Here is a 16,701-nt window from a genome sequence, read left to right on the forward strand (position 1 = left end):
TTCAATAAATTGAGTATTCCAGAAGAGAATCGACATTGGTCGAGCATACACGGAAAATTACGTATAATCATTCCTTATCCAACATTATAATATATTCCTAAGTATATGAGAATTCGGATAGCTTGAAATAATAAATAGCAGCCCATGTTTACTATATGCATTGAAAATCATGTAATATCATGCGACGAAGCGCATAAAGTTTCATTTAAGCACGAGAATCGATACATTTGCTTGGCGACCATTCCCTTGGCAAAAAGTACAAAGACATCATTAGATTGAGGAAATATCGAGCGGAAAAATAAGCGTCGCACTCTGACAACATTAATTGTTTTTCCACAAGGAGTATTGTCTTATCAGATCAAACTAAGCGCCTATTACATAATGTTGCGACTTAAGCTAATATATTTCATCCAAGCACCGGCTTTCCTCAAATATATTAACACTCTTGGCATTGACAACTTGAGTCGTAATCTAACATACGTTCTGTCTTAAAGGGCAACATTTTTTATTTATTTATTTATTTTATTTTATTTTATTTTTTTTTTTTTTTTTTTTTTAATCCAAGCGTAAGAGTGCCAGTCAAGGGTGAATCAATAAGGGTAGGGCGAATGCGTAGCGGCAGCATCCGCAATGCGACTAAACCGTAAGTCTGGAAAGAAGACGAAGGCAACAAACAGATGCGGAGGGAACGCGATAGGTCTATCCTTAGTTACGGATGTCTGAGCAACAAATCTGAGCACGAATATGAGCTCCTCCATGGAGTTAGGAATATTAATATCATCGGCTCGTCCCCGAAGCCGAGCGGTGAGTCCCGCTCGAGTATTTAATATCTCAGAAAATGACCGACATCTCATTTGACGGAACATCCGCCGCCTCGTTAACATGCGGCGCAAACAACTACGTCAAACCCTCGGAGCTGTACGATGAATTAGTGCAGATCCCCTTTCGAATATACACGACGTCGATCGCGAAAGCCACACGCGGTTAAAGCGGCGGAGAGATCGAGAGAGCAAACGAGGCATAAGGAGGAGGAGGAGGAGGAGGAGGAGGATGAGAGTACGCGGCGATAATGCGGCTCTCCCGGGAACAAAAAAAAAAAAAACAAACAACGGGTGTAGGGTAGACGGGGGCCGTGCGAAACGGCGCCCGACGACGCATCGCGGACGCAAGAGGCGAATGTGAAGAGGGCCAGGAAGGCACGCCTTCTAGCCTCGTTAGTCCGGATCGGAGATCTCTCGCGCCGCGTGGTATGCGTGGATACGCCACCGCGGAGGTCAGCATTGACGCAAATCCATCCACGAGTCACGTGGTGCGGGCACACGCACGCACTCACGCATTTACGCGTTCCCCACACCCACACAGCCACGCACAATGGACCGCTGCACGCGCACACTCCTCAACGCCTCGACATTCTCTTTTCTCCGTACGCGCTGCGCCTCCTTATTATATTTCACCATCTCCTTCCCGCTCATCCACCGCTCTTTCTCTCTCTCTCTCTCTCTCTCCCTATCATCTCATACGTGCGTGCGTGCGTGCGTACGTACGTACGCGCCGCTACTTTTTTCACTCAGATTTCTCCTTTTTATTCTCCTTTGTCGATCTTCGCTACTTTTATTCTCACTCGTGGGAAGGCAGCGACAGTATCTCGATCTCCCACCAATCGAACGACATTGTGGCGAGGCACATTTTTGCAGACTTTAGGCACGTAATGCGCGCCAGTGGCTTACCGCAAATAATTATTTATAATTTTCTCATATAACTTGTGCCGTATTTCTTGTTCCCTAGCCCGTCAATTGTCGAGAATTATTCTTCCTCAATATTGCTACTTTTCATTTCTCGGGCAATTTACCCTTTTTATTCTCTTTTCCTTTTCGTTAATTGTACAGCTGCAGATTAATCGACAAGATCGATTGATAAATAATGAAAATGGCTATTAATTTGGATAAATCTGTGTATCCGTATTCGATGGATTCTATACTTGGGGAATCAATTCTTGCGACCTAAGTACGGTGTATAGTGTGCATATCGCGATAACAAATAATATCGTGCAATTTCTTTGATGTCGCGAGAAAAAAGGAAAGGTAACTGCACGAATACGTTGGCAATTTACCGACTGTACTTTGTACAAGATGTTTGACATGAAAAATACATTGGGAGCTTTAATGAATTTGGCGATGACTTAACGACGTAAAATGATCTGTAAATTAGCAAAAAAATACTGAATTCGGCGTGTCCAATGCATCTCGATTATTTTGCTATTTGTAAATCCATACGCTATACTTAATTAATAAACATTTACGAATTCTCCATAGTAGTTTAATCTTGTCGTCGCGTTCAATCAAAAATATTATGCAATTGGTTTGCAAACACACTTAAGAGAGCCATTAACATGCATCGTCATTTAAATGCCGTGACACGATTATTTTTACATAATAATACTTATTATGTATTTTAAATATTGCCGCTGTGTAAACACATATCATTCTTCGTAATATTTCAATCGTTTCTTTACGCACGCAACTAATAAATTAATCATTCGAACCCCCTCCCCCCAACCCCACCCACCCAAACCCAAAACTTTCCACCCACTACTCGCTCAACGCTTTTCCCTCTAGTTGAAATATTATTATTTCCCGACTTATAATTAATTACCATCAACTATGCTTTCTCTCTCCACCGCTTTACCGCCTTTTCGTCAAAGAATAAAGAATACACATAAGCAACGCGTACAAATTAGCTCTTTCACCACGATATAATCAAGAGGAGCGGTGGGGGTCGTGCATAATTAATGCTCAGCTCATAATTCGTTGAAGCCAACCATCTGATCCCAAGGACTTTATAACGAACCGCTTATATCCTCAAAGCATTTACGAGCCTTGTCAAATGCCTCGTATTAGACCAGTGCAAATAGACTTAAAGTAAGCCACCCGAAGCAGCAGCCTCACAGCAGCCATCGATTAAAGATTAATCCGTTGATTCGTGGCTGGATGGCGGCGGTTCAAGCTTAAATAATCTCGGCACCCCGACTCGTCCGTAGCGTGTCGTCCTCGCTCGCGCTGCGTTTGCAATGGCTAATACCCAGGGCTTGGGAAATGCGCCCGAGGAGGGCTGCGATGCCAATTCGTTATTCAATCGGTTTTGTTAAGTGGGCGAGCGAGCGACCGTCGGGGCCAATCCTTGCTCGATCAAGTCGACCGTTAAACGGCGCACGACTCGCATTTTCCCTAAAATCCCATGACGGGAGGCTAGATTTTGGTCCAACGTATCATTGCCTTATTGGCCGTCCGGCCGTCTCGCAGCATATATAATTAATATAATTCCTGGATTATTATTGTCGAATGCGCGGTAGATCCGCGGTTAATCCATTTGTTGTGGTTCTCGTCTTAAATTAACTGAGCCGCGTGCCTTGTATCGGGATTTGATCGGTAAGAATCTACATCTCATCAAATTATAACATCAATTGTTTATTTAAAAATATTCATAATTTACATGGTTATTTATCATAAAATACTCATCTATAATACAAATTTTCAAGTATTATCGTAACAAATACTTGACGAATAAAAAAATCTTACTTTATGCAATTTAATTAATTACAATAATTTAATGAATAATTATTTTGCAATTCAGTCTGATATTTCGTATAATCATGTACAAAAATTATATAATGTCCTATATATCTACAAGTACAGTTTATTACAATTTAACGGATTCAAATTACAAAAAGCGAGCGCATCGCAGCATTTCCCGACACGAATAAACGAATCGAGAAGAATTCAATAATGACCTCAGAACTCATCGAGGCGCAATAATTTGTAGTAAATATTCCAACATTTTGACTAAATCGCCCTCTTGCATCCCATCACCCGACGGCAATTGCAAAGTTATCCTACTGATAGCGGCTTGAAGGTAATGTGGAAATCCAGCAGTGCGAGCAATTAATTTTCCTTTCTGATTGTTACCAATTAAAGACCAGAGCGTTGAGCCAACCACTTCAATATCGGTAATGGAGCCTTCTTTTAGCGATGTCAGCATCATATTTAGAAAATCAGCTGCAATAATAATAATGATATAATGATAATTCTTGAATTTTTTCTCACATCATCATGGTAAGTATAATAAAAATTTGATTTTTTTTTTTGCCATATTTAAATACTTAATGGTTACATTTTTTTTTCTATTTTTTTTTTTTTTTTTTTTTGTTACAAATAATTCAATTAAATAAGTACTTTCATAAATAATCAACTTTAATTAATAATTAAAACATTTACATACAGACTCAATACAATTTTAATATTTACGACTTTTAGATAAAAAGAATAAGATTGTATAATAAATATTTATAGATTCATTCTTGGATTTAATTTTTTTTTGTTTTTTTTTTGTTTTTTTTGTTTTGTTTTTGTTTTAACGGATTCAATTCAACGTACATTTGATTTCATTTACTTACCAGAGCCTAATAGTCTAGGTCGATTAGCTCCGTTAAATGCTAAATTTCGTAAAACTGAGGTAGCGAAAAGCCTTGTTGTGCCGGATGATAGTCTAGCTAAATTTATAAGCACTTCTAAACTGTCTGTAGCCTAAAATAAAAGCCATTGATTAAATATCTAAATTAATCTATATATTAATTTTACATTTAACTAATTTTAACAATAAATATTTGATAATTACAGCCAAATAAAAGAAAAACCAGTTGATGAACGGCATTATTGAAGGAATTTGTAGGATAAATAAATTAAATTAGTAAATATAATTAAATAAGTAGAAGAAAATTTTAGTCTGTCAAACGTCGCTTATTAAATTATTGTTAAGACTATATAATTTTTATTAATATTGTCGTTTGAATTCATAAAAATATATAATAAAAATATAATTGTAATGTCGTAATGTATTGTAATGATAATGTTAATTCAGAAAAGTTTAGGAATACAATTCATTTCACTCTATGTACTAAACTTTATTTAATTGCATAATTGCATATTTAAGTATAAAACAAAGTAAATAAGTATAAATAAATAAAGATTTATTATATAAAAAATAAAATAACATGCACATTAATGGCATTAAACTAATGGAAAATTATTCTAATTCTAAAATTACTATAGATGTTCACTAGTCTTATAACTAATTATTATTGTTATTATTATTATTATTATTGTTGTTGTTGTTGTTGTTGTTGTTGTTGTTGTTTTTTGAATAATTTTTATATTTTTACAATTATATTAATAAACCTATGAAGAGTTAATTACAATTTTGGAGAACGTGGTATTTGAAAATAATATGGGCATTTGAAATACAATTTTCAAAAATATTAGAAATTTAAATACTTTTAAAAAAAATTGTTCAAAATGGTTTTGAATGTACTTAATTACGTAGAAGAATATTAATTTAATAAAATCTATTTCCTATTGAAAAGAAACCTTTTCATTTACAAATAATTTAATAACAAATGATGATATGATGATTAAAAACGAAAAATTTAAATGTCTCGATTTCATTATAATTTAATTTAAACGTGTTATTAACAGTAATTAATATTGGTCAAACAAAAAATCTCCGATACCATTTGTAATATAAACAAAATTAACAAATTTCCTTACCTTAGAGACAGACAATTGTCCTTCATCATAAAAAGTAAAGTCTATCAAAAATTCCAAGCAATAAATTTCTACTATCTGCCAAAGTTTTGTTCTCTTTGTCGTAGAAGGATGAATTTTCGTAAAAAATTGCAAAAGATTACTCTGTAATTAATTGGAATTTAAAATTAAAAAATGCACATAATACTGACAAAATTATATATTATTCAAGAATAATAGAATTATTATATAACTGTCATTAATTTAAAATGTATTTTATCCAAATTTTAAAAGATTTTATGCCGTAAAATTAATTATTGTAAATTAATAAAATAATAATCATTAAATATTTACAATCTCGAACATTATCGGATTAAAAATTACACATTCGTTTTAGTTATTTATTATACACATTCGTTAATTATTTCGTAGGACGAGTTATAGTTATTACCTTCGAGATCACAACACGACACTCGTGATTATGTATAGCATTACGTAGTATGTGAAATGAGAAATTCAATTTTTGACAATCACCCCCGCGACTGATCGTATCAATCTCTTTCATGACTAATTGCACAATAACGTGTATCAGGGCAATGGAATTCGGTGTTTTTCTAAGACCCACTCCTGGTGTTACGGTTGTCAGAGACAAAGAATGTGACGCTTTAAATGTAAAAACAAACATGCTTAAAACTTATACATAATGTTGATTTGTTAACAGTTAAATTTTCGAAATATATATTTGAAACAGTTTTTTTTCTTCTTTTTTTTTTTTACAACTGAAAAATGATTGTGTTTGCATTAATACTTCTGACATTTATTCGGTGAACATCGTGAATTGAAAATAATATCATTATTAATGTACAATAAATTATATCAATAATCTTCACGATTAAGTAGACTGTAATTGCATTAGGAAATATGAAAAAAAAAAAAAAAATCATTTTCATTGTATTTATTCTTTCCTTTACAAATAATAGAATTATTATTTTTTTTTCATTCAGAATGCAATTTATGATGTTTTAATATTGCTAATAATCTAATAATGCTATTGATTATCTATAACTGCATATATATCCCATATAAATCGTTATTTAATTGTTTGAGCGCCCAAGGAATGCAATAAATATTTCATTAGAAATTAGAAATTATTATAATAAAAAATTATTGCTAATTCAAAAGTTCAATTAAGAAACAAAAGAAAATAGTGTAGTAATATATCAATTACAATTTATTGTTTAAATTTTTACCTTCTAAACAATGAGAAGTAAATGTTGATATTAATTTTAAACTAGTGATCAAGACTTTTTTACTCATAGATGTATGGACCCATAACTTATGAATGATATCAGCCAATCCCTCTTTAGCAAAAATTTGCTTTGTTTCATTACAATCATATAAAAAATTCATTATTAATATGTAAATCGAGTCCAGCTCTTGCAACAATGGATGAGTCTGTAAAAATATTAATATTTATTTGTTATAGCTATTAAAAAGATTATACAAAGTTTACGATTTTTTGAGCTAACTAACATTTTAAAATAAATAAATACTAATCAGAAACAATAGTTATAATAAAGCGATTAAAGACTACAGGACGATGGAGAAAGAATATGGATTTAGTTTCAAATTAATTTATCATTACCTTTCGACTACTTTGAGATTTATACGTTTGAATTGGAATTGCATTAACTTTAATGTACAATTCTTTTAAAAGTAACAAACACGTAGTTGGAAATTTTTCTAAGATTGCACATTTTTTTGCTTCCGTCGATATGCAGAGTAAATTTGTAAGTGCGATCGTTATAACATCTTTGTCATTTGATTGCTTACATTTTTTCGAAGATTTAGCATAGGCATGGGCTATAAATAGATTTATTAATACTTTAGACATGTCAAATCCAATATACAGTTCATCACTTGTAGCAACATTTTTGTTTAGATTTGTAGGTTTTTCGATCGATTTCGCACCGCTTACATTTTTCAATGAATTTATTCGAAAATCGTCGTTCCAATATTCATCTGATTCAACCATTTGTTTCGTATCTAATACGCATTTCAATAATGTAGTTTTATTATCTTCGCATTCTTTTTGCATTTCTTGAGATAAGAGTAATGCCAGAAAATTAAGAGCACTCATTCCAAAGTCAGAATTCGAACTCTTTACAATGCTGAAAATTGTTTTAATGAAAAATTCAGTCTGACATGTTTCCAAGGCTGCTTGCATTGGCTCAAAATGTTGATTCTCAGTTATGGACAACGATACCAAAAAATTAAAGATTTCAGTACATAAACGATTGCGCAAATAAAGTAATCTAGGCGCGTTGATAACTGTAAATGAAGAGATCGTTATATAAAGTTTCTTCATACCTGTAAAAAAGTTGCAAAACAATACTTACAATATAAATCCTTGTTTATCATTCTAAATAAATGACAAATAAAGTCAGAGGAAAAAGTAACTATCGATGCAAAATCAGGACTATGAATAATGCAATTTGAAAGTACAGTGCATAAATTGGCATACATCTCTAATACATTGCTATAATGTTCTAAATTACATTCTCCAGCGATTGTTTTAGGAATTTCACAGAAACAGCTGAATTTATAAAATTTTCTTAATAATATTTATAAAAAGAGAAGTAATTTGCATAGCTTACCCAATTATATATTTATGTAGTGAATGTTCAAACATTTCGTGTATAACTTCTTGTTCCCCAATTTCAATTAAATTATTCATTAATGAGCATAAAGCTGAAATTAAGGTCGGAGTACTTATAAATTGCATATGGTCTTCGTTATCGGTCATATCAGAATTTCTGGCAGAACCTGAAAATAAATTTAATAATATTGACATTTCGACTCTATAAATGTGTATTATTAATTAATAATTTCTTCTCCAACTATATTTATATATATATATATATATATATATATATATATATTAATGAATTAATAATAGAAATTTTTTAATAATCTGTGTTATGTGCTTGAAAAAAAAAATCTAAAATTCAACTGAAAATAATTGCTTACATCTTTGAAAATCATCGCCACAATTATATAAATAATAAATGGTCTTTGGCACCATAGAAATAGATGTAATTGTACGGCTACTTGTTACTGATTGTGTTTGGATTCCTTCGGATTCTGAACTTTCAGAAAGATCGGGATCTAAAGTTGCTTGCATATAACAATTAGAGCACATAATAGCAATTTCATGGTAAACATTATGTTCTTTAACATATGATAATATTGCTCTAGGTTTTAGTGCATCAACCTAAAATAGAAGAAAAATGAATTTGGAAAAGTGATTTTTGATGAAACTATACTATTAAACTTTAGAAATAATCCATTGAATCCATGTATTTAGAAAGCTTTCTCGTTTCTTATATCCTTTACGTCACTTTACGATTACACGTTTTTACATAATTCATTCTTTTATTAAGACGTCTATTAATTAAAATACTTTCAGCAATTTAATATTTATTAATAAATTTATTATTTAAAATGTAAACTGCAACATTAATAAAAATATTATGTTATACTTATTAGTATATTATAATTTGAATGCAATATTTATTGAGTTACTTTTACAAGCAATAGTTAACAAGTAGTATATTATATAAAAAATTTAGAAAGTCAATAATAAAGATTTATGTTTATTGTAATGACTAGGGAGGATTTAAAAGCCAAGAAAAATAAATTTTTCCCCATGCAACAGCTTACGTATTGAAAGATTATTGTATTGCAATTTTTAACTAGATTGCTCATTGCTAGGCAAGCCTCCTCTTTGACAATGCACGATTCCTCCTGGGCGGTTATAAAATAAAGTAACGAATGACATAATTCGCTTGGACATAAATCAATTCCATTTAGTAGTTGTACCGCTGTGTGAGGTCCACAAGTCAAATTTGCTAATAATTGCAATGCCGAGGCACGCACCAGTGGATCACGACTTCTCCACAGCGCTGGTAACCAGCTCAATAGCTGACCTTCGTCGTACCAAAATTTCATCCACAACTGAAGGAAATATCGAAGAATTAATGAAATTTTTTGTTTGAAAATAACAAAAATTATTAGAAATCTTGTAAATAACAATATTAATTCTAAAACATAATCAGTATGAAAATTTTAGGTTCATACGATTAAATAACTATTTTAACAAATGATACCTACATTTTTGCTTAAGTGTATTTGCATTTGATGTAATATATGATTTAAACATATTATACAATCTCTAGTGATCGTTAAGCCCATAAAACTAATCGTCCCTTCCCGATGAAACGATAAGATGAGCTCAATCAAAGCATTTCCAATGGATATAAGTGTATCGTCATTATTTTTCCATTGACATTTTCCAATTACATGAGTTAGCGTTGATAATACCCAATCCAAAAATGCTAAAATATTCAAATACGTGTATTACATCTTCTTTTTTCTCCCTCATATAAATAGTAATTTCATGCAATTTCTCTAATACTTAATATAATTATGTATGCAATAATTAATAAAAACTTTTTATTTTTATATCACCTAGATTATAATATTCCCCGTAGAATAAGTTAGAAACTGCAAATTCAACAAAACTGATCCAAGAAGATTTTGTTTCATCATTTTCTGGCTCATCGATCATTGAGCATGCACGTGCAAGTTTAAATACAGATTGATGAATATCATCGCTACCCTCTTCGGATATATGTAACCATTCCCCTAACGATTTCATCATATTTTTCACAGTCTTACAAAGCCAGATGCTTTCTTGTAGTATTAAAAGATATAAATTTAATAAATGTAATTTTATTAATTAGAATATTAAGATTTTAGTCCAAAGTCAATTATTTACCAGTATTCGCTAACTTAACATAAAAATGAAGAAAATTAAGAACATTGACAAATAATTCATGATCTTCTTTATTGGTTGGGGAAGACTGCAAAAAACGCTCAAAAGTATTTGCCCATGGAAGTTGTAGAATTCTTTTTAAATGTTCGTTGCTGAGTAAATTACATAACTTCAAATAGCTGAAATGTATAATGTGTCTTTAATAATAATTATTGCCATAATATTTCATTTGTATATGGTTATTTATTACATTACTAGGTAATCTATTGCACATGTTACTGCACTATGAGTAATAGAATTTTGAATGTTAAAGATCTGTTGTTGTGAACAATAATGGAGCGAAGTGTAAGTAATGCAAGCAAATTCAGTCTCTCTGATCATCAAGTTCTCATTAATCATAGGATCATTGATATCTTTCCATTTTTTCCACAATATCTTCTGCCCACCGTTCCATTCCCAGGCCCAATACTGTCTAATAAAGGTTATAACAATTGGATTGCTTCTATGTAAAACTAAAATGTACACATATACGTGTATTTAAAGTAATAGTCAAACACATTTATTGTTGAAAATAATTATTGAAATTATACTTGAAACATCTGATCGGCTATTCAAACTTGTTTTCCAATGCGCCTTGCAGGTAAATGGAAGCCTCATATTAATTGTTATTAAATATGGTAAAGAAATATTGTACGGATTATCCGTGCTTCTTTCTGTAAGTTTCATAATATATCCGTTATAAAGTAATAGAATAAAGAGATGTGCAGCATCGATCTTTACGCATTCATTATTGGGATAAAGAAACAGACCTAAAAGCAATAAACAAATTATATTTTATGAATTAAACAAAATTCGTGTTTATTTATAAAGGTTATTATTTAATTATAGATAACGTTACTTCTCAGTATATTATAATAAACATCTAATCGATTTGATAAGTCAATCCTTATTGAATACTCAGAAGATGCAAGTAGTTTCAAAATTGTTATAATCGGTATCACGGAATCTGGATAATTGACAAAGTCTTTTTCAATCTGAAAATTTGAAAAAATTGATTTTTCTAAATACAGTAGAGTTTTTAATGGTTAAAAACGTCTATGTTAAAAATAAATAACTTTATTTACCAAAGCTTTTGAAAAAATATCCAATATTAATTCCAAACCATTTTCTGAAATAAATAATTTATGTAATGACGAATCAGATAACATTACACTAACTTGCACCAATGCCGATTTCTTCATTTTTGGATCAATACTTGCTGATTGTAACATTTCAAGTACAGATATCAAAGCACTTTTCTATAAAATTTATAAATATTAGATTAAATTATATTAAATTACTTTCTCAATTAGTATTTAAAGAATAAGTGACGCTGAATATGTTAAAATAAATAACCTGATAATTCCCTTCAGATCGCTTAGCAGATGTTTGCTTATCGAATACACAAACGGAGCCAAGTGGAAGACCATGTAGTGACGTTAAGCGAGGCAATTTCTGAGCTGAATTTTGTTCTTGTGCAAGTAGCCAAAGCAATCGACATAACGCTTCATCTCTTATGTCACTAATAGGAGAGAATAAGAGCCTAATATTACCTTTTAAAACCTGTGTAATTATAATCGATTTAAGTAAGGTAACATTTTTTTAATTTCAAATTTAAAACATTGCATTAAGAAAAGTATTTGATACAATTAGTAGTTATGTTTCATTATGAATTAAAAGTTAAAAAAAAATATTAATATTCAAATTTCAGATTAATCCATCGATCATATTATTTCTTAACTTCTATACACGTAAAACTAAGATTGAATATATAAATATACATACATACATACATACATACATGCATACATACATACATACATACATACATACATACATACATACATATATATATATTCGACTACTTAGTATGAATGTTTTTTAATAAATATAATTTTCACCTCTATAAATGGAATATTTATGTTAGAGTAAACATCGGGATCTAACATTTTTGTAATACATTTTCCTAAAGAAGATGCAGGATGAGCAAGACATTGTAGTAGAGGCAAAGCTGGAATTAATGCCTCTAAAAATTGTAACCATCCAGCTTCAGTCAATTGTACTTTACCATTTAATAAAAATAGTAATATATCTTCTGCCATACTTTTTATCTAAAAATTAAGGAGAAGGCATTATGATGCGCAGGTGAATTGTTAAATTTAACAAAACTGTTAATTTATACGTTCCATGTTATACCTTTCCATTTTCATTTGTAGTTCCATGGCAAATAATTTCAGTCAACACAGAAGGTTCCAATAAAAACATTAGATTTTTCCAATTATGTCTATTATTATTATCAGTATCTAAAATTGTCCTGACTAATGTATAACACTCTGTATAAGTTGCTTCTTGTATATCATCATCATTATGTGCAAATAATGAGAGTAGCATTTTTGTTATAATATCTTTATTTTCCTCGTTCAATTGATATCTTTCAAAAAAAAAAAAAAAAAAAAAAAAAAAAAAAAAAATGTAAATAGTTTTATAATTCATTAATTACCTTGCAATACGATAGATATAATTACAATAATTTTAAATCGTGCAACTTACTCGTTCTTATTTTGTGCTAAACCGATAAATTTTTTAATTAACATGAAATTTTTATGATAAAGTAAACTAAGCTTTGATGAATAAATTGCTTTTAATTGTTCAGAATATGAGTATGTTTTTAAATCTTTCATTAGTGAAATAGCAGCTTTCATTGATTTAGTTACTAACCGAGTTTCATCTAATAATTTAATTGCTTCGCATTCTTGTGTTCCATGAAATTTCTAAAGCGAAATATAAAAATCACTTATGATTAAATAATATATATATATATATATATATATTTGTGTAATTAAGTTGAATAATTATTATATTATTAATGTTACCCTAGCATATTCCTGCAATGTAATATGCAATGATGTATATAATAAATAAATAGGAGCATCCATAATAGCTGTACAAATAGACAATTTCATTTTCTTTGGTATCACTTGGTCAGCCAATTCTAACGGTATTATATTACTCATCAATTTAACTGATATCCATAAAAAATACATATAAGTAATCCTATAATAATCAATACTGCTAAACTGTCCAAAATAATCTATAATTTCACTCAACAATTCAAATAAAGTTTTAACATTTTGATGAATTTTTAATGCGATATTGTCGGTGCAAAACCAAACAGTTGGCATTACACTTGTAATTAATAGCTGTATAAGTTCAAAAACTGAATCGGCGATATATCTAACTAATTTTAGTGGACAATTCGTATCATTTGGAATGCTTAATAATTTAAGAACATTTATTAAAGTTTCTGTACAGTAATATGGTATATACATCTGCTGCAGTCGTAGTATTGAATCATCAGCATTGTCTATTAAACCAAGACTTCTGTTATTTGATCTCTGAAAAATTTCATGAACCGTAATAATTTGCATAGTCAATATTTTTTTTATTAAAATTACTAAAAATATGTCTATACTCTTATAGATGCTTGATATTGATGATAATTTTGATCAGGAAGTTCACCTTCCGGACTATCTCTCTCTTGCGATAACGCACAACCCTCGCTTTCCAGATTTCTTGCCAATATCTGTACATAATTACAAGATAATTTTATTTAATTTATAAAAAATATATTAATATAAATAATTTTTCACGTATATTACCTTTTGTGTTTTATGCGCTATACCAGGATCACAATAATAATAGATTCTAAATCTAAGAGAACGTGTGAGTTTGTACAGGGTCTTTATTATGGTTATAATTAACTTTTCTGATTCGGAATTATACTCATTTTTATATGACTGTAGAAGACTTAATAAAATCTAATAAAATGTATTTTAGTTAAATATTGAATCTTATTCGTGTTTCATGCTATAGTAATTAAATAATTTTAATTTTACGTTAACGGTGGTAGGTCTCTGAAGAAAAACTTCGGCAGGAAAATCTTGTAACATTATGTTTGTAATGAATTGGCAACTTTGCATTTTTACAGCAATATCTATCGAATTATTTAATGAATCTTCTAATGTCGAGAGAACACCTTTATCAGACGAAGCTAATATTTGCCAAGGCATTATAAGCCATTTCACACTGCTCTCTGATCTCTTTGATATTATAGGATCTTCCCCATTATTCACACTCAATTCGAATGGTACGGAACTAAACAGCATTCATGTTTTTAAACAACTAAAAAAGGTCATTTTTGACTGTTCAAAATATATAAATAATTACACATATACCTATTTAATGGAGACATAGTGGTGGAGATAGTACTTGCTTCGATGGGCTCATTTTGGTATTGATTTTTATAATTACTTTCAGAAGTTTCGTACGCTGTTGCAGATATTCCCTGTAAATATTTTTCACATCGTACCAATTGAAATAATATTAAAATTTATAAAAAAAAAAAAAAAAAAAAAAAAAAAAAAAAATTACAATAGATACCATAAAATTTTCTATATATTTCTCAGGATTTGAGGCAATTTTTTCCATTAAATTCAATTTACCGTGCCATTTGGAATTTAATTTTGCCTTTAAATCACGTAATTCATTTTGAAATCTTGTTCTACCAAAGGAATTTAAATAACTGCCGCTATCATACTAAAAAAAATTTGTTACATAATTAAATATATCCAAATTAATTATAAATAAATTAAATGATTAATTTACCTTCATCAGTTTTATTAATAAATCTAATACTTTTTCTTCTTCGATAACTGGCTCGATAGAGAACCATTTAAAAAGCTTGAGAAACAGATCCTTTTTGACAGCATTGCAATCACACTCAAAACCAAGATGAAACTTAGATATTACATTTTCCAAAGCTCTTAGACGAATTTCACTAATCGTATGATCTTCAAGAAAATATATTATAACTTTAGCTAATGTTAAATTTATTAGAATTTAAAAACAAATCAAGATAAGTATTATGCTAGCTAACCAAACTTAAGTGTAATGAAATATAAAATAATTAATAACGCTATGCATACAATTTAATAATGCTGAATATACCTAGTTTTTTTGTATGGGCCGTTGATATAGTGGATAAAATAGACATTTTTTTTAGAAAAAAAATTATTCGACATTAAGGTTAAAACTAAGGCATTTCTGCTATTGAAAAAAATTTGATTACGATTATCGGAAAATTCAAAACAATCATATATTAAAAGCACCGTAACGCGCACATTGATAAAATTAATTGAGGGCTTGGGTTTATAACATAAAAATTAATTATCCCATTGACTATAGAAACACTGTACCCGGTCGAACAATTTTAATTATTCCGTGAATGCGTTTTCCCGCGTTGTCGACTCCTCCAAACGAAAGGATATTTCGTTTTACATTGCGCATGCGCATACGATTACTGTCATCGTTCATTTTCGTAAAAAGCGGAGGCATTTTATGTTAACGGACGACTCGCGATCTCAAGATAACATTTATTACACGACCCACTGGTGAAAAATCACGTGCATTATGTGCATTATAAAGATACAAGTACCGAAGTTTACCGTGACATGAAAGTTCAAAAAATTTTAGCCTCGACTACCAGTTGGTTGGCATTCAGATCCCACCTCTTCTGTATTTATTAAAACCCCCGGGAGACGAAGAAAGTATAGTTATACACAGTAGTTGCACAAGGTGGTCCTCCGTACTTTCCTTCCCTCCACTTCAAATTATTACACAAGTACACCGATTACTTGCCACCCCCGCCCGCTGCGTCCCTCCCCACGCCACCCTTTCAATTAAGGAAATGTCATTCGATCGCTAAAAAATTCCACATATCGTACATTACGCGTTTCACTAAAAGACAATTCAGAATTTTTAATTAATCGAGTCGATAATTTAGGGAAGATTTTTCCGCATAATACAGGCAAATTGATTATAATATCTTAAGATTTTGTAACGGACTCAAATTAAAGTAATATTCGAAAAAATACTTTAAAAATCTTCTGTAACGAAAGCCGTCTTTTAGCCTCAAAAAAAAAAAAAAAAAAAAAAAGGAAAAAAAAAGGAAAAAAAAATAGAAAATTTAAAGATAATAATAATGAAAATTTTTTGCTCTATTAAATGATAAGGATTGGATTTAATTTTAATAATTTAAGGTATCGCTTTTAAACTAAATAAATATTTAAAATAATAAACTTTGACGAATATGTTGGTCAGTAGGCATTAATTAATAATATTTTGTCGATGTAAATTGAAATATTAAAAGCCTTACTTTTACTAGTTTATTGCAAGTCAAATCAAATTATA

The 16,701-nt window shown here is 30.2% G+C and overlaps 1 protein-coding gene across 1 annotated transcript; it reads right to left on the reverse strand.

Moving 5' to 3' along the window:
* Positions 1-3,635: 3,635 nt before the first annotated feature.
* On the reverse strand, positions 3,636-15,552 carry ana3 (rotatin homolog anastral spindle 3). The gene is made up of 29 exons (XM_011507687.1): positions 15,460-15,552; positions 15,118-15,302; positions 14,893-15,048; positions 14,688-14,797; positions 14,349-14,607; positions 14,112-14,270; positions 13,925-14,035; positions 13,326-13,847; positions 13,003-13,223; positions 12,649-12,883; positions 12,354-12,563; positions 11,809-12,015; positions 11,538-11,711; positions 11,312-11,447; positions 11,004-11,222; positions 10,664-10,925; positions 10,417-10,592; positions 10,107-10,331; positions 9,750-9,973; positions 9,300-9,593; positions 8,607-8,850; positions 8,234-8,402; positions 7,976-8,172; positions 7,222-7,907; positions 6,827-7,031; positions 6,028-6,239; positions 5,601-5,741; positions 4,451-4,580; positions 3,636-4,052 (listed from the first exon to the last, which is right to left on the reverse strand). The coding sequence occupies exons 1-29, from the start codon at positions 15,503-15,505 to the stop codon at positions 3,796-3,798; spliced, it is 6,372 nt and encodes a 2,123-aa protein (XP_011505989.1). The 5' UTR covers positions 15,506-15,552; the 3' UTR covers positions 3,636-3,795.
* Positions 15,553-16,701: the final 1,149 nt, after the last annotated feature.

This window comes from Ceratosolen solmsi, unplaced genomic scaffold (genome assembly GCF_000503995.2).
Source record: "Ceratosolen solmsi marchali unplaced genomic scaffold, CerSol_1.0 scaffold1, whole genome shotgun sequence".
Lineage (NCBI taxonomy): Eukaryota > Metazoa > Arthropoda > Insecta > Hymenoptera > Agaonidae > Ceratosolen > Ceratosolen solmsi.